The sequence below is a fragment of the Pongo abelii genome, chromosome 1 (assembly GCF_028885655.2).
Source record: "Pongo abelii isolate AG06213 chromosome 1, NHGRI_mPonAbe1-v2.0_pri, whole genome shotgun sequence".
Taxonomy (NCBI): domain Eukaryota; kingdom Metazoa; phylum Chordata; class Mammalia; order Primates; family Hominidae; genus Pongo; species Pongo abelii.
In genome coordinates this window covers 2,152,375-2,175,295 of record NC_071985.2, presented here as the reverse complement: position 1 = coordinate 2,175,295, position 22,921 = coordinate 2,152,375, and the positions used below count along the sequence as shown (strand labels likewise).

Below are 22,921 nucleotides of genomic sequence, written 5' to 3'. Positions count from 1 at the left end.
AAGCAGGAAGGGATGAATTTAATCAGCTCGGTTTTTAGAAGATGTGAAAATATAAAAGGATGCTTAAAGCATTTCCCAGCACTCCCCAAACATATCAGTTATAAATTGCTTATTTTTCTCCCTGCTACTTGAAAAAGAAGAGCCATCTAGTATGATTGTGAATGCTAGATGCGTAAATACTAACCTTAACTACAAGAGGAGTTTCAAGCAAATGTAATTCTGAAGCCCTGGAGATGGCCTGAGGCGATCCTTTTAATTGTGAACTTGAGGGCAGTGAACGGGATACTAGGTACAAAGGAGATTTCATGGAGCTTTGCTGAATAAACTCCGAACACTGAGAAGGCCGGGGGACAGGCTGAACAACCAAATCTAGCAGTCTGTAATCAGAATGCGCATTTATTGAGTTATACTGAAAAACCAAAAGCATTTAGTATCCCATTTAATCACTGGTAACCATGACAGCCACATGCAAATACAATTCAGTCAAGTGTATTCATGTAATCCAAAGTGCAGCACGCATTCAAAAAGTCAGAAAATTATCCACAGCAAAACAGAATTAAGAATTGCACGTAGCAACTGATTTTTTAAAAAGAGTTTGCGTCGTCCTCCTTCCCTTTACCTATATTTACTGAGCTCTTACTATGTGCCTGGCATTTATTTTCAAACGAAGATGAACTGCCAATGATTTAAAATACTAAAGAAAACAGGACAAGGCTTCCCTGGCAATCCATTTACTAAAATTCATTAACATGCAAAATATCCATTCACCTACATGTAATATATATAATGAATATTGGTTCATTTTGCCTTTATGGTTCTGATTACAATAGACTGACAACCCACGCCCACCACCACAACCAAGTTAATTTTTTCAAGTCAATGAGTTTGGTGACAAAGTACAACTTTAAGATTCTGCTACAAGGTTTTCCGTAATGTCCTAGTCCCAATGATAAAACTGATCCCACTGATTACTTGTACTGAGCATGTATAATCCAAGTAAGTTTTAAAGCTTAATTTACAGATAAATTTAAACTCAAAAGTCAAGTTTTCAGGTGGTAATTTTTGGTGGACCATTTGCACAGGTCACTCTTTTCTCGATTTCCTAATAAACAGTCTATCTTATGGTTGTATTTCCTAGTGGTGAAAACAATCCCTTTTTATTTCCCCCAAATGCCAACGTGGCTCACCTGAGAATAACCAGAAAAGTAGAGCATGCTTTGGAGCCCAGAAATAAAAACCTGTAGTTGCAGTACCTTCCTTGTCATTCTATCTATCAAATGAGAGTTTTGCTATTAGGAGCGGTAGACCAACACAGGTGATAATGGGGAAATATTTAAATGTCTTCCCACTTGTTATTCTGTATCAAACACAGCTTTTAGATTTCCACCAAACCAAGAATATCCAATCAGGCTGCTAGACATTTCTTCTAGATTCTCTTCTTTCTCTAACTCGTTTGCATTTAAATTCTGTACTTGGATTCAATCCAAACTTGGAAAACAGTTTGCTCACTTTTATACTGAGCTATCCCAAAGGAACACTGTTAAATGTTTTGCATTGTGTTAATATTTATGTTTAAGGTACCTATTTATGAATGAATGCTTCTCAAAAGCAAGGACTGTGCAACAAAAGCAACCTACCAAGTCAAAGCAAAACTCCTGTATCATCAAGACTTAATAGTTTAAAATTAAAGATTCTAAGAGAAATCTTTTTAAGGTATTTTCTAAATGAAATGTTAAATATCGCACTAGGTCTCAGGTCTTCAACCCTGAGACCAAATATTCTTTCAGAACTAACCTTTTCTGATTTCATTACTATCTGCAAGGTTATTTTCAAAAATCTATAGTGGTATTTAAAAAATTGATTTATGTAACATTTTACTTGTTAGAGCTAATATTTTTTTTTACCATAATCCATATAAAGGATGCGTCCTGTATCACATAAAAATAAAACATCAATTACATAAATTAGCACTTCAGCCTTACTACATGATGTATCCATGGATGTTATCTATTCTGCTCTATTTCATTGCAAGATATACTGTCTACCCAGTAATGCAAACTCAATATGAAAAACACAGAAGGTAAATATTCAAAACTCAACTGGCTCTCTTGTATCTGAGTTAACACTGGCTTTAAAAAAATTCTCATAATACTTCTTTAAGGACCTGAGGCCATTAATCAAAGGTCTTTTAACTTCTATTATTGCTCCCCGCAACCTCAGAGCTATTAAATTACAAAAAGACCAACAAAAGGGGACTTACAGAAAAAAAAAAAATCCAAACCATTGGTAGAAAAAAAATGTCGGTAATAATGACTTTCATTTAAAATATCTTCTTTCCATTTAAAATACCGTCTTACCGTCTTACCAGAGTAAATAAAGGGAAACAACCTAACTAAATTTAGTCCAAAAAAACAAAAATCCTCTCAAGCTTTAAAATATGTCCATTATTACACTCTATACTTCTGGCCTCAGTTGTTTGTATGACCTTATCTCAAGTATCTTTTTCTTAGTATCAAAAATTCAGATAGTCTTGTAATGATTATCTATAATCATTATAAATACTTTAAACAATGTAATTTTGTCTTTGATAAAACAATCAAAAATTTCTGATGATCCTGGGCATATTAAGGACAAAGAATCAATACATGAAGAGACATACTCTGTTCTCTGTGGTACATAATTATGAACACTTTTCAACTAACCAATGCTTGTAAGTAAATACTTGCAATCACAATTTCATCTTGGATACAAAACTTCAACTTAACACCACAGATAAGATGTAAACATGCTGCATCTGAAGCAACACAAGACATTTTAGTAGGCACTGTTCAACAGAAGAAAGCTTCAATGAGCTACCCAAGATTAATTTGTAATTAAGTATAAAAACAAACTTCATTTAGAGGTCTAACAAGGAGATAACAAGGAAAGTAAGTTAATAGTTTGCTCATGAGACAAACTTCACTCCTGTCCACTCAGCAGTCTGAAATTATTAAACAAAAATTTTAAGTATACTACTACCTGACGTAAAATTTCCTAAAGTTACTGCTGCCCAAAGTATAATAAAAAGCAAACATTAAAATATTCATTTAAAAATTTAAAAGTCTATAAAATGTTAAAGATAATTAAAAATTACAACTGTAACTATCATCTAACATTGTGTCTCTAAGAATGATTTAATAAACTCTTACCTAGAAATTTTTTGTGATGCTTTTGAAATTGGTGTTCCAAAAAATGCCTCAGGTAGCTCTGGAGCTGGGAGCGAATACACTATAGGAGATGGTTCTTCTATTTTAGAACTACAAAAATAAAAATTTAACTTCTGATGTATCACAAGGAGGACTGATAACAAGTGGATGAGATGGGAGAACAAAGGGTTTTCATTCTTTTTACTTTGTACAGTTATGCATTGCTTACAAATAACAATGAACATTTCACTTTTAAAGGTTTTTAAAAATTCTTCTCAGAAACATAGCCAACATAAAGAGTTTTTCTTTTTTACATATACTAATAAACTTAGGCAATGAGAGTGGATTGTTGATAAATGCTGTTGATGTCCAGTAAAGATTAACAAGCAGCATGACTATGAAACGTGTAAAACATACCTATTGTAAGATGTGGTGCTATTTATAGGTTCTTTGCTTGCCCAAACTTCTCCAATTTTAGATAACACATTGTTGATGAAAACAGATCTTGTCAACACAGTTCCTGTTACAACTTGCTTTGGAACTGCTGATAATGGTTTGGGTCTAGAAACTGTAAAATGAAGAATGTTGGAATTAAATGCATCTCTAACAAACAGGAATTTAATAAAAGCATATGAAAGAATGATTACACCCCCCCACACACACACATACACATTACGTGGTAATAGTAGCTAAAACTTTTAATATATATATATAATTAATTTTTTTTTCTTTTAGACCAGTCTTGCTGTGTCACTCAAGCTGGAGAGCAGTGGCGTGATCTCGGCTCACTGCACCCTCTGCCTCCTGGGTTCAAGCCATTCTCCTGCCTCAGCCTCCCAAGTAGCTGGGATTACAGGCATGGCCACCACGTCCAGCTAATTTTTTTTTTTTTTTTTTGAGACGGAGTCTTGCTCTGTAACCCAGGCTGGAGTGCAGTGGTGCAATCTTGGCTCACTGCAACCTCTGCCTGCCAGACTCAAGCGATTTTCCTGCCTCAGCCTCCCGAGTAGCTGGGACTACAGGAATGTGCCACCACGCCCTGCTAATTTTTGTATTTTTAAGTAAAGGGTTTCACCATGTTGGCCAGGCTGGTCTTGAACTCCTGACCTCAGGTGATCCACCCGCCTTGGCCTCCCCAAAGTGCTGGGATTACAGGCATGAGCCACTGCGCCTGGCAATTTTTGTATTTTTAGTAGAGACAGGGTTTCACCATGTTGGCCAGACTGGTCTCAAACTCTGGGCCTCAAGTGATCCTCCCTCCTTGGCCTCTCAAAGTGCTGGGATTACAGGTGTGAGCCACCGGCCTGGCCTACATTTTGTTTCATTATAGCTATGCAGGATTTAAGAAGTTGGGCTTTGGTAAGTGGTTAAAAAAAAAAAAAAAAAAAAAACTATTCTTTGTGTTTTCTAGAAGTTGGACATGTGCCTTCAACTGAAATAGGAGTTCTTTCATTATGCATACACTAGTAAATAAACAGTCAAATCTTCTAACAAAGCCTTACATTTCTTGGGTTATAGAGCAGCCAATAAAAAAGTACCATGTGATGAATGAGTACAGGTCTACCTCATTTTATTGTGCTTTGCTTTATTGTATGTGTGTGTGTTTTGCTTTTTTTTTTTTTTTGAGATGGAGTCTCGCTCTGTTGCCCAGGCTGGAGTGCAGTGGCGTGATCTTGGCTCACTGCAAGTTCTGCCTCCCGGGTTCATGCCATTCTCCTGCCTCAGCCTCCTGAGTAGCTGGGACTACGGGCGCCTGCCACCACGCCTGGCTAACTTTTTGTATTTTTTAGTAGAGACGGGGTTTCACCATGTTAGCCAGGATGGTTTCGATCTCCTGACCTTGTGATCCGCCCACCTTGGCCTCCCAAAGTACTGGGATTACAGGCGTGAGCCAACGCGCCTGGCCGTGTGTTTTGTTTTTTTAAACAAATTCAAGGTCTGTGGCAACCCTGTGTCCAGCAAGTCTACTGGCACCATTTTTTCAACAGCGTGTACTTACTCCACTGACTAGCTGTTCCCCCGTGTCTCTCCCTTTCCCCAAGGACCTCCCTTATTCCTTGAGACTGACAACATCCAAAGCCAACTAATAACCCTACAAAGACCTCAAGTGTTCATGTGAAAGGAAGAGTCACATGTCTATGACTTTAAATCAAAAGCTAGACCTCTTATGCCAGTTAGCCAAGTTGTAAATGCAAAAAAGAACCTGAAGGAAATTAAAAGTGCTACTTCAGTGAACACATGAATGGAGAAGTCAATGCCTGGCTTCAAAGGACAGGGTGACTCTGCTGTTAGTGGTTAATGTAGTTGATGACTTTAAATTAAAGGCAATCACCATTCCAAAAATCCTAAGGCCCTTAAGAATGACGGGAAATCTACTATGCCTGTCCTCTATCAATGGAAAAAGCCTAGATGAAAACACATCTGTTGTCAGTATGGTTTACCGAATATTTTAAGCCTATTGTTGAGAACTGCTCAGAAAAAAAAAGTCTTTTCAAATATTACTGCTCACTGATAATGCCCCTGGTCACCCAGGAGCTCTGATGATGTACAGGGAGACGAATGCTGTTAGCAGGCATGAAAACACAACATCCATTCTGTAACCCTGGATCACAGTAATCTCAATTTTCAGGATATAATTTAGAAACACATTTCATAAAGCTATAGCTGTAACAGATAGTGATTCCTCTGAGAGAGCCGAACAAAGTCCTTTGAAAACCTTCTGGAAAGGATTCACCATTCTAGATGCCATTCAGCCATTCATAATTCCTGGGAGGAGTCAAACTACGCACATTAAAAGGAGTTTGTAAGAAGGTGATTCCATCTTTCATGAATAACTTTGAGGGCTTCAAGACTTCAGTGGAGAAAACAACTGCAGATATTGGGGAAAGAGCAAGAGAACTAGAATGAGAAGCACAGCCTAGGCCAGGCATGATGGCTCATGCCTGTAATCCCAGTACTTTTGGAGGCCAAGATGGGAGGATCACTTGAGGCCATGAGTTTGAGAATAGCCTGGGCGACATAGTGAGGCCCTCTCTACAAAAAATATCCAGGCATGGTGGCACACAGTTGCAGTCTCAGCCACTTGGAAAGCTGAGGCAGGAGGATCACTCGAGCTCAGGAGGTCAAGGCTACAATGAGCTATGATCATACCACTGTACTAGAGCATCTGTGACAGACCAAGACCTTGTCTCTTAAAAAAACAAAATGCTGTAATCTCATGATATAACATAAATAAATGAGGAATTGCTTCTTACAGATAGGCAAACAAGTGGTTTCTTGAGACAGAATCTACAGTGTTGAAATGATAAAGTGTAAACAGATGGAAGGTTTCCAGGGATTATAGGAATTTTACATTTAAAAGAGAAAAGTATAATATGTAAGCAATATTTTAATTACTAGCTCCTCTAAAGAGAAATCTAGTAAAAATACTGTACCCTAAACTTTCTAGCTAAAAGAGGGTATAAAACCTCAACAACAACAACAACAAAAGCCCTAGGCTATTCAATTTCTCAGGGACAGGGTGTCCTTCCCAGGACAGGAAAATGGCTGTGTATCAAATACCTCCTCCTCAGAACCAAAAATTCTTCAAAATGGCCGGATTCTGTCACATATAAATTCCCAATTCGGGTTTTTAACAAAGCCTTTTTATAAAAAGCTACAAGAGCTGGAGTCAGACCCTTTTAAATAAGATAAACAATACAACTGAGCCTTCAAAAAACTAAAAACAAACAAAAAGCGACTGCTGCTCCCACTGTAGCCTTGCTTAACTTGCCAAGTCTTTTGACTTATCTGTCCCATAAAAGGCAGGGAACAGCTAGCTGGGGGAGCACTTACCCCAATGCTAGGACCACTAAAAAGGGTGGTGTCTCATTTTTCTAACCAACTTGACATGGTGGCCACCAAACGGCCCCCATGTCTTAGGACAGTGGTTACAACTTGCCTATTAATGAGAAAAGCTTAAAAACAAACCATGAGTCAGACATTAATGGTCTAGGTCCTCAGTTATCCAGAGTGCTAAAAACAGAGACACCATTCGCTTACTGATGGGAGGATGTTACAATAAAAAGTTAAATTAAGAGGCAGCCACATCAAGGTGTGCCAGATCCTTAACCCTGCCATGTTTCTTTCTACCTCCCAGGAACTGCTCCTACACAAATACTCAACCACTACTGATAAAATGTATTCTAGTCAAAAGGACCTAAAATACAAACCCTTTCAGAACTCTGAAGTTTAACAAAGCCTTTGTTCGTAAATCAGAGTAACATCACAGAAAGGGGCCAAGAAAAACAAGGTATACAATGCTGTCCTCACTTGGAGTTAAAGAGGCTAACAGCCTACCTCTGTGAACCCTGACTAGATGAGCCTCATCTTCAGGACAGGCTAAGGTCATCATGTCTCCACAGACTCTAAGTATGCTTTCTCTGTAATCCATGCCCCTACAGTGCATTTTTTTTTTTTGAGGCCTCCTGACTGCAGACAATAAGGTTAATAATATTAAAAACATTACAGCTATTAGAGGCAGCAGTACAGTTACCTAAAAGGGTAGCAGTGGCCTACTGCCAGGGTCACAAAAAAATAAAAAATAAAAATTTGAGGTTATTAAAAATAATAATAACCTAAAGACACAGCTACTAAAAAGACAACACAAACATGTGAACTTTACAAATGACCCTGATCCCAGACATCCTACTCCACAAGTCCCAGCCTCAGTGTTCACCCCAGGAATTAAAGCCAAACAGGAAGGGTATTTTCCACACTTAAATTCAGAAAGATGAACTATTAATGACAAAAAAAAAAAAAAAAAAGAACCTAGATTCCCAAAAACCTAGGGTGGTCTCTAACTAAATATGGTCATAGATCATCACATGGTAAAAAACAAAACAAAACAAATCTTATGCAATTAGTTAATAAAGATACCTGATCTAAAAGATAAAACAGATCAAGGATCTAACAGGTGTCTCCAACTGGTACAAAATAATACTCAGATCGGGCTCCCTTGTGACTCCACCAACCCAAGCTGTCCAGCTGGGGTGGCATGGCAGGAAAAGACTGACAAGAAGACTTTACAGTGATGCCCCAGCACCCAAAAACTTCAGGTACCTACTAGTGTAGACACCTTTACTGGCTAAAAGGGATATACCCTTGTCACACACAAAAAGACAAATGAGGTGGTCAGAGCTTTACTCAAAGACATCATCTTGAGGTTCTGGCTTACTCCGACCAATCCAGAGTGACAACAGAACTGCCTTCATTTACAAAGTTACTCAGGGGGTGTCCACTGCCTTGGAAACTAAATAGAGGAGGTTACACATAACTTAAGAAACCTCAGTCATCTAAAAAGGTCAAGCATAGTAATAAAACATAAGGGTCACGCTAGCCAAACTATGCCAGGAAACTCAAAAACTGACTAAAGCTCTTTCCCATCGCACTATCACGGGTGCTGAAAGGGAATGGGACTTGGCCCCTTCCAACTAGTATACAGAAGAGCTTGCTTGGCATGACTGAACCTTCGACGTGTGCTGCTGTTGAGACCGAGAGGGCAGTAAAACATGCTGTAGATTTTTAAAAATACAAACTCTTAAAATATGTGAAACCACAATCTTCTAGTTCCCACTGAGGTGAAGCTTCACCCATATTAACCTAGAGTCCGGGTTCACCTTAAGACTCAAAAATCCAAATCACCTCCAGACCAACTAAACTGTTTGGACCATGTATTATTAACCACTCACTCTTCTCCTAAGTTTCAGGGCCTCAGACCCTAAAAACCATCATTCGTGAGTGAATCCTGCACCAGAGCCCTCAGATCAGGCTTTACTAGGTTCAACTTATTCCTACAAGCCAGTCTCTGATCTGAAGCTTCTCTTCTGGGGAAGGGATATTACATGTTAAGTAAATGTTATAAATCACCATATAAAAAAATAAACTCTTTCTCCCCCTGCTGTTTAGTCCCTTTTATTACTGTGGCTGATGGTCTCTGGAAAGACAATTCACTAGTCAATTTCTCCTGCATCACAGCAAAGGGAAAGAATCTGTCCCAATACTAAATATACTAGAGACAATACACTAAGTCGATTTCTCTTGCATTACAGCAAAGGGAAAGAAACTGTCCTATACTGAATATACAATAGACACCCACAAGCCTAGCCTGTCCAAGCCATGCAATTTGTGGTGACCCCAAACTTCACTTTCGCCCCACAAAACTGGAACAAGCTCCCCTTTCCTGCAGTTATACCCTCCACAAAAACGTTCCTTGTGTCACCTTGACTAACACATCTATAGTAAATACTACTTACTGTATAAGTCCTACTAAACTAGTCAACGATAGGTGAAATATACAGGCACTATGATATTCTTTCAACACAGACTTACTACGCTGACAAAAGATCTGCCCCAGAAGGGAGGTACCCGGTTGCTACTTCTGACACTACCACCCGCCACCTCAATACAACTCACTCCTGTCCTGACACAATCACCATTAATATTTTAATATTAAAAATATTTAGTATTTTTAAATCGTTTTTAATATTAGAGACAACCCACTAAATAAAACTCATGACAAAGAGTGCCAAACTCCAGTTTCTAGTATATACAAGTAGACATGCCAACAACTTATGATAAAATTTCAGCTGACTAAAGAGACTGAGACCATCTTTGAGGTGGGCCTCTGTCTCCCTTATATAAAGATGACACCTAAAGCCAAATAACGTAACTATTAAATGTCTCTATCTTCAGACAAATACGTGTCCCTCTGAGGCATGTATTCCTCTACATGCCAAGCAAACAAAAAGTGACTGCTGCTCCCACTCTAGCCTTGCTTAACTTGCTAAACCTTTTGACTTATCTGTCCCATAAAAGGCAGGGAACAGCTAGCTGGGGGAGCACTTACCCAAATGCTAGGACCACTAAAAAGGGTGGTGGCTCATTTTTCTAACCAACTTGACATGGTGTCCACGAAACGGCCACCCAAAAAAATATATACCCCACTGCCAGGCTGCCCTGGATTCCTTCCTTTCACCCTGTTTAACATTAACTTATCCCTATGTCTTGAACCTCTCAATAAAATTTGTATCTTCCAAATTAAAAAAAAATTCAACTACAGCTGGTCTTACTACAACAATACCAGCCATTACAACCTATCCTGAGAGATCCTGAAATATATTTAAATGTAGCATCTAAAAATTTTCACTCCTTTAACATCTCCAGACACGCATCCCTGAACAACATTAAAAAGTTACAAAAAAAACCTGACCTCCGGCTCTCAGCCCTCAAGAATGAGGAGTGACATATCTCTAGGGGAAAAATTTGTAAACAGACAGATAGAGTCTCCCAGGATTATAGAAATTTAATCAACAATCAGCCTGTTTTACAGCCTCCTGCTAGTTAGCCAGTTTCTTCCTAAACCCTATGTAAAATATTAGTCACCTACTTTGTTAAAACCATCTCCTGACAGGCCAACAACTTATATTATAGATAAACCAGAATGAACTTTCTTTACCACCACACTGAAGTCTCCATCCCAGGAGGCGCTACAACTTCCTTACCATGACATGCGACCTATATACTGACATAATAACTAAGTCTACACAACAGGGACCACTCCTTTACATACAATGACACAACCTCTCCCCTCTCCATAAAACCCTCCTGTCACTTTCCCTCAGCTGGACACTGCTTTAGAGAATCCTCCCGGTGTTGTCCTCCTTACTTAGAAACCAAATAATAAAAAGTCCGATTGACCAAAACCTGCCTTCTTGTACAGTAGTTTCTCACCAGGCATTTAGAAAATTACATAAACTTAAGATGACAGGGCAGAGGCAGGGTTTGAGAGGACTGACTCATTTTGAAAGAAGTTCTATGGCTAAAATGCTATCAAACGGTATCACATGCGACAGAGAAACTCTAGTGGAAGGAAGAGGAAATTGACATGGCAAACTTCACCGCATCATCATAACAAACTGTCACAGCCACCTCAACCTTCAGTAATCACCGTGCTGATCAGTCAGCAGCCATCAACATTGAGACAAGACCCTTTATTAGCAAAAGGATTACGACTCATAGAAGGCTCAGATGATCCTTAGCATTTTTTAGCAATATTGCATTTCAAAATTAAGGTATGTACACTGGTTTTAAGAATAATGCTATTGCACACTTAGAAGTATAGTGTAAACATTACGCAGTGGGAAACCAAAACTTCAGAAGACTAGCTTTCTCGTGATAGTCACTTCATTGCAGTGATCTGGAACCAAACCAGCAATATCTCCAAGGCATGCCGTGTTAGCGAAAGTAGCTAAATTTAAGGTGGTTTCAGAAAAGTAATCATTCAGTATCTTTTTTGATCCAATAGATTATGATATTCTTCAATGAAATTCTTACCTAATCGAAAAACTGATGATGTTGACAGATGATAAGGCTTAGCTCGTTCAACGGCTAATTTTCGATGGACTCTAGGAAGGATTTTTCCATACTGGTCTAATATAGAATTTCGAGCCAGTGATCTCTCCCGCAAACGAGGATCACGATCATTCTATTAAACATCAAAATTGGTAAAAAAAATTTAACCTTCAAAATGTTAGGTGCTATAATTCTATATTTACCATTTAAAATAAAACTATGCATATCCAAAAATATCTTCCTCCTACCTACATATCCATTTTTCCAAACCAAGAACTTCATCCACATATCTAATTGTTTTATCAATCCTTACCCATCAATAAATTCCAAATCTTACTACCAAACCTTGATTCTTCACAACTAATAAAAACAATGGTTATTAAGCATCTGTACGTGTCAGGCAACATTCTACTTCACACACATCTCTGTGCATCCTCAAAACAACCTCACAAGGAGATTTTATCATTTTACAGTTGATAAAAGCAAGACTCAGAGTGTGTCCCAAGCACACAGAGTAAATGAAGAATTAGTCTGACCCTTGAAGTCCAATGATCTTTGTACTATATAACCCTTACTGCTGGCCTCTACGTCTTCCTCTACCACACAATGATCTTTGTACTATGTAACTCCTACTGCTGGCCTCTACATCTTCCTCGTTTTCCCTGAGTGAAATGGCAATATTGTAGGCAGACATCAGAACATAAATAGCATACATAAAAGAATTACGTGGTAATACCCTGTTCCCAATTCTGTTACAAAGATGAATTGAGGATTCTCCAAGTTCAAGGTAATGCTAGGCACAGTGGTTACCAAACTGTAAGCTCTTATATAACAAACCAAAAAAGCCTCCAGTTTTCCTTATTCTCTTATCCCCCATAATAAGACAACTTTAATCGTACCATAACATTAATCTTCAGAGTTTGGTTCAGCTTCAAGGCAGGCACATAATTGGCACGCTGCAAATGGTGCACTAAAAGGAATTCATGATTCTGAACACTGGCACTGGACTGCAAAAATTTCACTAAACATTCCTAAAAAGAACAAAATAGATTGTAAACTACCAATTTATCTTGAATTTCTGACAAGTTTACATTGGTAAGTAATTACCTGCTCAGTGTCTGTAAAGGGTAACTTCAGTAAATCTTCCATTAAGCCCATTTCCTGACAGACCTCATACATGTGCTTCAGTAACTCCTCTATATTCAACCTATTGCAATGTTGCCGCAAAAAACTCCAGGCTTCAACCATGCACCTGAAAGCAGTATTTATCAAAGTTTAGTTTTAGAAAAAGCTATTTAAATGTACAAAACAAGAAATCTACATGTAGAATTTCAAAGATACTTTGTAAAGTATCTTTACAAATAATTAAAAAGTACTTAAAAAATTTGTTGAATACTAAGTACTGCATAATAATCTTGCTAAGAACGTCAGCAAAATGACGTTTAAAGAATTTTATGCTGCTTTTTAGATATAAAATAATAAAAAAGCAAAGTAGACAAAAATTCAAAGACGACAAAAAACTAATGTGGCCTGGATAGAGCTGAATGATTGGTGTGGTGTGACAGAGGAACGTCAGGCTTTTAAAGAAGTGACACTCAGTGGGAAGCGTAGGAAAGACTGAGACCTATAGGTGGAAACAAGCACACTGTGTTCATGAGGAAGGGAAGAGTATAGCTTAGTAGTACATGTTTTTTGGTTGATTTGCGGCGAGATCAGATTGGAGAACTTAGGTTAAATTTGGCATCTCAGATACCATGCAGAGGTGCTGAGATGTCCTTTTGTGGGCAATAAGATCATTAATGAAGGAGTGTTTCTTACACAGAAGTCTTCCAGAATCAGGTAGGAGCTTTTTTTTACTATTATTTATTTATTTCTATTTTTTTTAATGCCAGTGTTCAACTCATACCCCACCGACAGGATTATCTTGAAGGTTCACTTGAGCATATTTATAAAATTATAATTAAATATAGGTCTTGACCCAGTGATCCCAATGCAAAGAATACAGTCTACAGAGACACCAGCAAAAATTGCAAAAGATTAAGTATAAGAATATACAGTGAGGGACAGGCATAATGGCTCATGCCTGTAATCCCAACACTTTGGGAGGCCAGGGTGGGCAGATCACTTGAGCCTAGGAGTTCAAGACCAACCTGGGCAACGTGGTGAGACCCTAACTACAAAAAAATACAAAAATTAGCTGGGCATGGTGGTGTGTGCCTGTAGTCCCAGCTATTCAGCAGGCTAAGGTGGGAGGATTGCTTGATCCTAGGAGGTCAAGGCTGCAGTGCGCTATGATCATGCTACTGCACTCCAGCCCGGCAGACAGAGCAAGATTCTGTCTCAAAAAAAAAAAAAAAAAAAAAAAATATACAGTGAAACAATGAATTACGATGTAGCCCTATATGAGGAAAATATGTATTAACTTGGAAAATCATTAGTTTTTTTAAAAGCAAGTTAAAAACAGTATGAAAATGACAATTAAAAAAATTAACCAATAAAACTTGTTTATATATTTATTTAAGTAGAAAAGAAAAAGTTCTGAAGATATACACTAAGAATGGCAATGATCAATCTGGCAGTTAAAATTTTTGGAGGCTGACAACTTCCAAGGCAAAATAAAAAATGGCAAGATTGCACTGCCCTAGACTTTCTGTGAATACAAAGTTACATGGGGAAGCAAATGGTACCCACTGTTGGCATATCAGGGCCATCTGTTAATTTTGTTGTTCTGGGACTAGAGTATTTCCACATATTCCACAGGGCTTATACAGGCCAACAACTCAAGAAGTACAATGTGTAGAGGTATTCCCTAAAAATTTACATCTGAAATTGCCTCGTATTTCTCTTACTAGATGGTGGAATCATTGTAACTGGAGTGTAGAAGAGTGTTCATCTGTGTGTTCATGTGCACAGAAATATAGTCATTTTTCCCTAAACCAAAATCTAGAAACGTTAAAAGCAGAACATTTTTGTATAAAGAAAAATAGAGGATAAGATGAACATTTCATTATTAAATCTCACAACAACGTTGATTTCCCTAATGTATACAAAGCAGCTATAAATCAGTAAGAAAAATCCCAACAACACGGGAAGAAAAGCCAAAGATTTTAATGGGCAGGTCACAAAAGAAATAGCTCTTTAAAAAAAGATACATTCCATTATTATAGTGAGACCAAACATATTAAAACTACCATTTTTACCTATGAGATGAAGAGACAAAAAATATCTGGTACGCTGTGTTGATAAAAGACATAGCATACGGTAATTGAGAGGAGGATTAAGTTGTCATAACCTTGATGGAGGGTAATTTGCCCTACTTGTCAAAATTAAACTACCAAAATTACGAGGGCAAACATCCTTTCACTCTAGGATTTTATTCTATAAATTGGCACATGTGCATTATGTGGTTACTCATCACAGCACTGTTTAAAATGGCTAAAGGTTGAAACAACCTAAATGTTCATTACAGAGAACTATTAATAATTAGGGCAAGGTGTGGCAGCTCAAGCCTATAATCCCAGCACTCTGGGAGACCGAGACAGGTGGATCGATCACCTGAGGTCAGGAGTTTGAGACCAGCCTGGCCAACATGGCAAAACCCTGTCACTACTAAGAATACAAAAATTAGCAAGGCATGGTGGTGCATGACTGTAACCCCAGCTACTTGCGAGACTGAGGCAGGAAAATCGGCTTGAACCCAGGAGGCAGAGGTTGCAGTGAGCCGAAACCGCTCCACTACACTCCAGCCTGGGTGACAAAGTGAGACTCTGTTCCCCCAACCCCGCCAAAAAAAGGGGAGAACTAATTTAAAATAAAATGGTACAGCCATCCAAATAATGAACTACTATGCAATAGTTAAAAAGCAAATCCTTTACGTAATTATAAAATTAGCACCAAACTAAAGTGAAAAAAGTATATTGCAGAAGGGTGTACAGTCAGAAGGGTATACAGTATGCTGTTTTTATTTGTTAAAAGGGTGTAGTGGGAGGGAACATATAGGCATTTGTTAACATTTGTTCAGAAGATCTTAGGAAGAATACACTAGAAGTTACTCACACTACTGGGTACTAAGAGGAAACAAGCAGTTGGGAATTCACTATGTCATCATTCTTACCTCTTAAACACTGAAGCATGTAAATAGCTTATTATCAAAAACAATGTTATTTGTTTTATATATATATATAAAATATATAAAATATATAATAGGCATTATATATTTTAAAAGTTTTCCACTTTAGGCCGGGCATGGTGGCTCATCCCTGTAATCCCAGCACTTTGGGAGGCCGAGGTGGGCAGATCACAAGGTCAGGAATTTGAGGCCAGCCTGACCAACATGGTAAAACCCCGTCTCTACTAAAAATACAAAAATTAGCTGGTCATGGTGGCACGCGCCTGTAATCCCAGCTATTCAGGAGCCTGAGGCAGAAGAATCACTTGAACCTGGGAGGTGGAGGTTATAGTGAGCCGAGATCACGCCACTGCACTCCATCCAACCTGGCAGAGTGAGACTCCAGCTCAAAAAAAAAAATTCCACTTTAAACTGTGATACCTACTCCCAGTTGATCAGACATACTAGCAGGAGTAAGATAAACTTACTTTATGATTTACCAAATATTAATTTGATAATAGTATAGACAGTATTTTTAACAACAAATGACAAATGATGTTCTCTCCCAGTTTCCCCCATAGCAGGAAAACACTTTCAACTTCAAGAAATCCATTGCCAACATTTAACAAATGTTTTAAAACAAAGTCTCCAAATTCTCACTATTCTCTTGCTTCCTACAGAAGACAATAATGATGCTAGGAAGAACAGTAAGAAAATTAATTTATGAAAGGCTAGGCTAGCATGTTGGCAGTAAAAGATATAGAAGTCATTTTAATAAGGAATGCATGGGGGTTCTTGGCAATACAGCAAAGACAGACTGAAAACCCATCCTGCGGCAAACTCTCTAAACATGCTAGGCTAAATATAAATATGCATTATGAAATGCACGGTGGAGACCACAATACAAAAGATGTTCAAGAGAGGTAAACAACCAACCACTGATTTCTAGTGACTGGAGTAAAGTAAAAAGACTGGGGAAAGATATATCCAGGATATAAATAAAAAAGGTTATTTGTGTGCCTACATTAACAAGTATTCATAATAAAGAAGGTTACCATATAATAAAAGTCATTTTAAAAAAGAACAAATTAAAACTCTTATGTACCTAATATTCAAAATACAAAAAGCTGGCAATATTGTGAGGAACTGAGACATCCACCATTAGCATCAGCAACTTTGCATACTTACTAACTTACAAGACAGACTAGGAAAAAAAATTATTCAGGACACAGAAAGATTAAAACCATGCAACGAATAAACTTGATCATGGGGACAAATATATTTGACATTTCACCTATTAAATGGAGAATACATTGAATACTTATCAGTGGGTAAATCAAGTCTTACCAAAAAAATTTTTTTTAAATAGAAGCAGGGTCAGCTGGGCAAGGAGGTTCATGCCTGTAATCCCAGCACTTTGGGAGGCCGAGGAGGGCGGATCACCTGCGGTCAGGAGTTCAAGCCCAGCCTGACCAACATGGTGAAACCCTGTCTCTACTAAAAATACAAAAATTAGGTGGGCATGATGGCGGGCACCTGTAATCCCAGCTACTCGGAAGGCTGAGGCAGGAGAATCGCTTGAACCTGGGAGGCAGAGGTTGCAGTGAGCCGAGATCGCGCCACTGCACCCCAGCCTGAGCAACAGAGCAAGGCTCTGTTTCAAAAACAAACAAACAAACAAACAAACAAAAACAACAAAAAAGAAGGGTCTCCCTATGTTGCCCGGCCTGGTCCTGGGCTCAAGTAATCCTCCTACTTCGGCCTCCCAAAGTGCTGGGATTACAGGCATGAGCCACCATGCCTGGCCTTTATTATTATTACTTTTTTTTTTTTTTTTTGAGACTGAGTCTCGCTCTGTCACCCAGGCTGGAGTGCAGTGGTGCGATCTCGGCTCACTGCAAGCTCCGCCTCCCGGGTTCACACCATTCTCCTGCCTCAGCCTCCCGAGTAGCTGGGACTACAGGTGTGCACCACCTTGCCCGGCTAATTTTTTGTATTTTTAGTAGAGATGGGGTTTCACCATGTTAGCCAGGATGGTCTTGATCTCCTGACCTCATGATCCACTCGCCTCAGCCTCCCAAAGTGCTGGGATTACAGGCGTGAGCCACCGTGCCTGGCCTATTATTACTTTTAAACAGAGCAAGACCTTAGCAAAGGTCAGGTACCGCATGGGTCACATTATGTGATTACAAAACAATTTAGAAGCCAACAACACAATTTTTAAAACCCATTATTTGTAAATTAAAACTTCTAAATCATAGATAGGGAAAATAAATAACCATAATGAAAATTTAAAAATATTTAGAACAGAATCATAATGAAAATTGTGGGATGCTGCTAAGGTGCTATGTAGGACATTCGATTTATATTTTTGTATTACAAAGAAAAAAGGCTGAAAATGAAATAATCATCCAACCTGAGTTAAAAGTACAGCAAAATAAACCCACATAACAAAAAAAGAAAAATTATGCCTATACAAAAGGATTTTTCGGCTTTCTTGTGCATGTATGATCCTAAGACTGAATAATCAATGTTAGTAGCTGAATTATCTATGGCCTTTATTCATAAGTCTGTTGCTGTATGGTACATCATGGTCAATTTGCACGTCAAACAGCCACGCCACAGTTGTGATGGTATGTCCGTACATATAGCTCATAAAATTGAAAAGCTACCAGCATCAAGTTTTAGAGAAATGCAAAGATGCTCTTAATGAGGAAACTCAGGCTCAGAGAGGATAACTGAACTGCTTTTGATCCTATTTCACAAAGTGGCATAGTTTAGATTTAAATCCAAATCTATTTGAGTCCAAAGACTTTGCTCTTAACATCTTTGCTACAATAAGTGGCTGTTTCAATAACGTTATTTGTAAGGGTGCAAATTAATAAACAATATCACTAACATAAATTAATAGTTCAAAACAGGGCAAAACCTCCTGAGGTCAGGAGTGAGGCTGTACAGCCAGAAGGGTGAGTCTGGGGAGAGTGTTAGTGTTTGATGGTTTAAATATTAAAACTTTTTCAGCCATTTCAACTATCTTTATGCAATCAAATCATTTGGGTGTTAGACCATTATGCAGCTTAACTTCTCGGACTTTTAGTTCAAATTTCCCAAATGTAACCTCTATGCATGGTTCAAGGATATACTGATTAAACACTGCTGGACTAGAGAAGTAGGTATTCGAACAAATTAGGTGATTATGTACGACCGCAGGAGATACTCAGAAACTTTGTTTTCTTGAATAAGTCCCTGTAAATCAGCCTGTTTTCTTGTTATTTGCTTCCTTCTGATAAAAGTGAAGTGTAAAGTATGCTGTTACATAATCTCCTGGGCAATAAACATGGCTGCCTTTTGCAAAATTATCAGTTCAAAAATTTAAGCAGCTTTCTCCTAAGATGTTTCAATAAAAACTATCACCTGCACTTTCAACAGTGTTCTCTCACTTTTTAGCAACCCTGAAGTCACTCTCTATTTACAGGACTAGTAATTATTTTTAAACATTTCTTAACTCTGAATACAAGCTATCTCACAAATAGCATTTTGAGTGGTTGTTTTTATTTCTGTATTTAATGTACAGGAGCCTTAATGTGCCAGTTCTCTGGGGACTGGATAATTGAGACTTTTTCCAACTTAAGAGAAATAAGGTTTAGAAATTAAACTATTTATTAGTGCCATATATTACTATATGGCAAAGGTAAAGGAAATTAGAACCTGGCAAATCAGAGAAACATGCTCTGGATGAATTAAAGAAGGACACCTGGAATCAAAAATAAGGAAAAAAATCAGCAACCTTCCAAACGTGTTTCTTCCAAAGTTCCAACACCTGCCTTTCTGATGTAAGCATTAGTGATTAAGTAGCAACACTTTAACATCAGTAAAGAGTGAGAGGTACATGCAAATGAAAAAAAATTTATATGCTGGTTTCCAACCCAGTACTAGAACTCTTAACCCATTTATTCAACAGTTATCACATTTAGCTTCTTTAAATTATTTCGTTCTTACAGTAAATCTTATTGAAACTACAATTTTGATCTCATAAAAAATTTCAGTATTGATTCTAGATTAAGCTATCTAAACATTTTTGCTAAGCCAGATTATTTCAACAAGTACTTGCTAATTCATTACTGTTAAGGTTCTACGTCTAATCAATCTATTATTAAACTTCTTTTCTTCTGCCTAAAATTTGTAGATCTTACCTTCTTATCCTTAGAAGTACATGCTATTTAACCAAAGAGAACCAAGAAAATGTAACTTTCAGAGTGCTGACACAGACGTGAAAATTGGTTCATGCATAACACAGTGAGGTAAAGTAACTAACTTCTAAAAATATAAAAATGATCAATAGGGTTGAATAAAACCAATAAAAGTGGTATGAAGTAAGTCTAGTAAGGAATGTCAGCTCCAAGCAATTTCTCCAGCTTAGTTCGTAAGAAAACCCAATAACCATACCACTGTACTTCCAATCATGCCATTTAGCTTTCTCCCAGTTAACTATGTAGGTGAGACTGTAATAATCATTATGTAAGTGGCAAATACACTCAGAGAACATTAAAATCTGCAAAAGGAAGAAACAAAGATATCACTTGCTCAAATCTGGTTGAAGTATTAAGACATGAAACCAGACACTTCCTTAAATTAAGATTTTCTTTCTATGAGGATGCAATAGGGCAAATGCAATGACAAAATTCAAATACAAAGAATTCCAATACTCAAAACAACAAATATTAACAAAAATATCAGAGTACCATTACTGAATACAAATTCTCAATTTGTCAACTCTATCACTTCATTCTTCCTCTCTATTCCTGACTCCTTTTCAGCATACTAAACCCTCAGCTGTCCAGGCAGGACAACTGTCAGTGTTGTCAACTGGCAACAAATATTACTATAAATCTCAATTTGGCACCCCTCCCTTTTATTCAAGGTACTTATCTTATTCTAGATAAAAGGTGTTGTATGTTTTTCTTAACACTGGAAGACCAATAAACATTAAGAATATTAATACAACAGAAGTAAAATATTATACAGTTGTCCCTCAGTATCCTTGGGGGGACTAGTTCCAGGATCCCCATGGATACCAAAATCCACACATACTCAAGTTTCAAAGTTGGTCCTGCAGAGCCCATGTATATGAAAAGCTGACCTTCCATATATATGCAGGTTTTACATCCCATGAATACTGTATTTTCAATCTGAATTTGATGCAGAACCCACTAATACAAAGGACTGACTTTACTGACTTAACGGCCAACTGTATATTGCCATTGTCTATTTCATCAATTCCGTTTTATTAACAGATATGATAAAGACTTTATAGTTTCAAAAGATGTACTTACCTATTAAAAAGCAAAACAGTGAGGTGAAGGATAACATCGCTACCACTGGACACTGTTGGCTTCATTGTCTGAATATATCTGAGGGCCTGTCTGTGCTCGCCCTGGCTCATGAATGCCTGAATAATCTTCGAATGTTGCCATGACAAAGGTTTCGCAGTAGCTGGATGAAACAAAAGATCCAAACCACTCTGGAAATAACATGAAAAGTGTTAAATATAAATATAATCCTATACATTTAGACAAAGTAGGTAAACCTAACACTAAAAACCACAAAAATCCAGATAAGACCCGTTTAAATATAAGCTGAAAAAATCTACTTTAATCTGTGGTATACAGAGTTGGCTCTCAGTTATCTACAGGATCCATATCTGCAGACTGAACTAAGTGCAGATAGAAAACATTTGAAAAAATAAGGCTGGGCGCGGTGGCTCATGCCTGTGATCTCTGCACTTTGGGAGGCCAAGACAAGCGGACTGCTTGAGCTCAGGAGTTCAAAACCAGCCTGGGCGACATGGCAAAACTCAGTCTCTAAAACAAACAAAAGTAAGTTTAAAAAAAAAAAAGTGCAGTGGCTCATGCCTATAATCCCAGCACTTTGGGAGGCTGAGGTGTGCAGATCAGTTGAGGTCAGGAGTTCAAGACCGGCATGGTCAACATGGTGAAATCTCGTCTCTACTAAAAATGTAAAAATTAAGTAGGGTGGTGCGTACCTGAAGTCCCAGCTACTTGGGAGGTTGAGGCAGGAGAATTGCTTGAACCCGGGAGGCACAGGCTGCAGTGAGACAAGATCGCGCCACTGCACTCCAGCCTGGGTGACAGAGCGAGACTCCATCTCAAAATAAATAAATAAAAATAAAAAATAACAGTATAATGATAAAACATAATACAAATAAAAACAATACAGAATAAACTATTCACACAGCATTTACATTGTATTAGATATTATAAGTAATCTACAGATGATTTAAAGATCAAGATCTAGAGATGACTTAAAATACCCAATGAAATGTAAATACCATGTAAATAACTGTTATAGTATAATGTCTAGGGAATAATGACAAGAAAAATGTCTGTACATGTTCAGTACAGATCCAATTTTTTCCCCTGAATATTTCTGAACTATAGTTGATTGAAGCCACAGATGTAGAACCCATGGACGCAGAGGGCCAATGGTATACAAGAGGATGTGCATAGGGTATATGCAAATACTATGCCATTTTATATGAGACATGAGCCTCTGCGAATTTTGGTATGTTTCTGGATCCTGGAACCAATTCCGCACTGATACTGAGTGATAACTGTATTTTAAAGAATAAAAGCCTTATAAAAAACCTGATACCCCTAAGACCCTATCACACTATTTTATAAGATCTTCCCATCACCGATTTCATGTATCAAGGCCAAATCTTGCCTTCCATGGTTCCCCCAACACCCCAAACATTAATATAATGATCACTGTATCTCAACTATCATAATTACTTACTTATTAGTTTCCTTCTTTAAACAGTAAGAAACCTGGGGTTCTGAATTGTTATCTTTATATTCTTACCTTCTAAAATAGTGCTTGGTAAAGGTACTGATTAAACTGAGTCCTTCCTCAACTATTTTTAGAAGTAGACTGTATCATATCTTTTAATACCAAATTTAAATTATGTATATTTTCTAAAATTCTAGTAATTCATGGAAGTTCACGCTGCAAGTGAATAGACTTACCTCATAGTCATTATGATCTATCAACCAAAACCCCTGAATAAGTTTAACTTGGCCCCAAGAAATGGCAAATACAGTTGGGAAAGATTCAATGGGAGTGTCTGTTTTGTTGGGAAAGGAATACATAATATCAAGTAGCAAATAAATGGTCTTTAAAAAAGCGGATTAAGGACAATAAAATACAACAACAAAAA

At 37.7% G+C, this 22,921-nt stretch overlaps 1 protein-coding gene across 3 annotated transcripts in view; it reads right to left on the bottom strand.

The window, feature by feature from the left end:
- The window catches only part of AHCTF1 (AT-hook containing transcription factor 1), a 90,567-nt gene that overhangs the window by 23,049 nt on the left and 44,597 nt on the right, over positions 1 to 22,921 (bottom strand). For all 3 annotated transcript variants that reach the window (XM_024252746.3, XM_024252744.3, XM_054549899.2), the window contains exons 20-27: positions 22,731 to 22,877; positions 21,018 to 21,205; positions 12,684 to 12,828; positions 12,476 to 12,607; positions 11,559 to 11,709; positions 3,603 to 3,753; positions 3,189 to 3,296; positions 185 to 377 (exon numbers count right to left, since the gene is read on the bottom strand). In XM_024252746.3, coding sequence (XP_024108514.2) covers positions 185 to 377; positions 3,189 to 3,296; positions 3,603 to 3,753; positions 11,559 to 11,709; positions 12,476 to 12,607; positions 12,684 to 12,828; positions 21,018 to 21,205; positions 22,731 to 22,877 — 1,215 coding nt within the window. The remainder of the gene's footprint in view (positions 1 to 184; positions 378 to 3,188; positions 3,297 to 3,602; positions 3,754 to 11,558; positions 11,710 to 12,475; positions 12,608 to 12,683; positions 12,829 to 21,017; positions 21,206 to 22,730; positions 22,878 to 22,921) is intronic.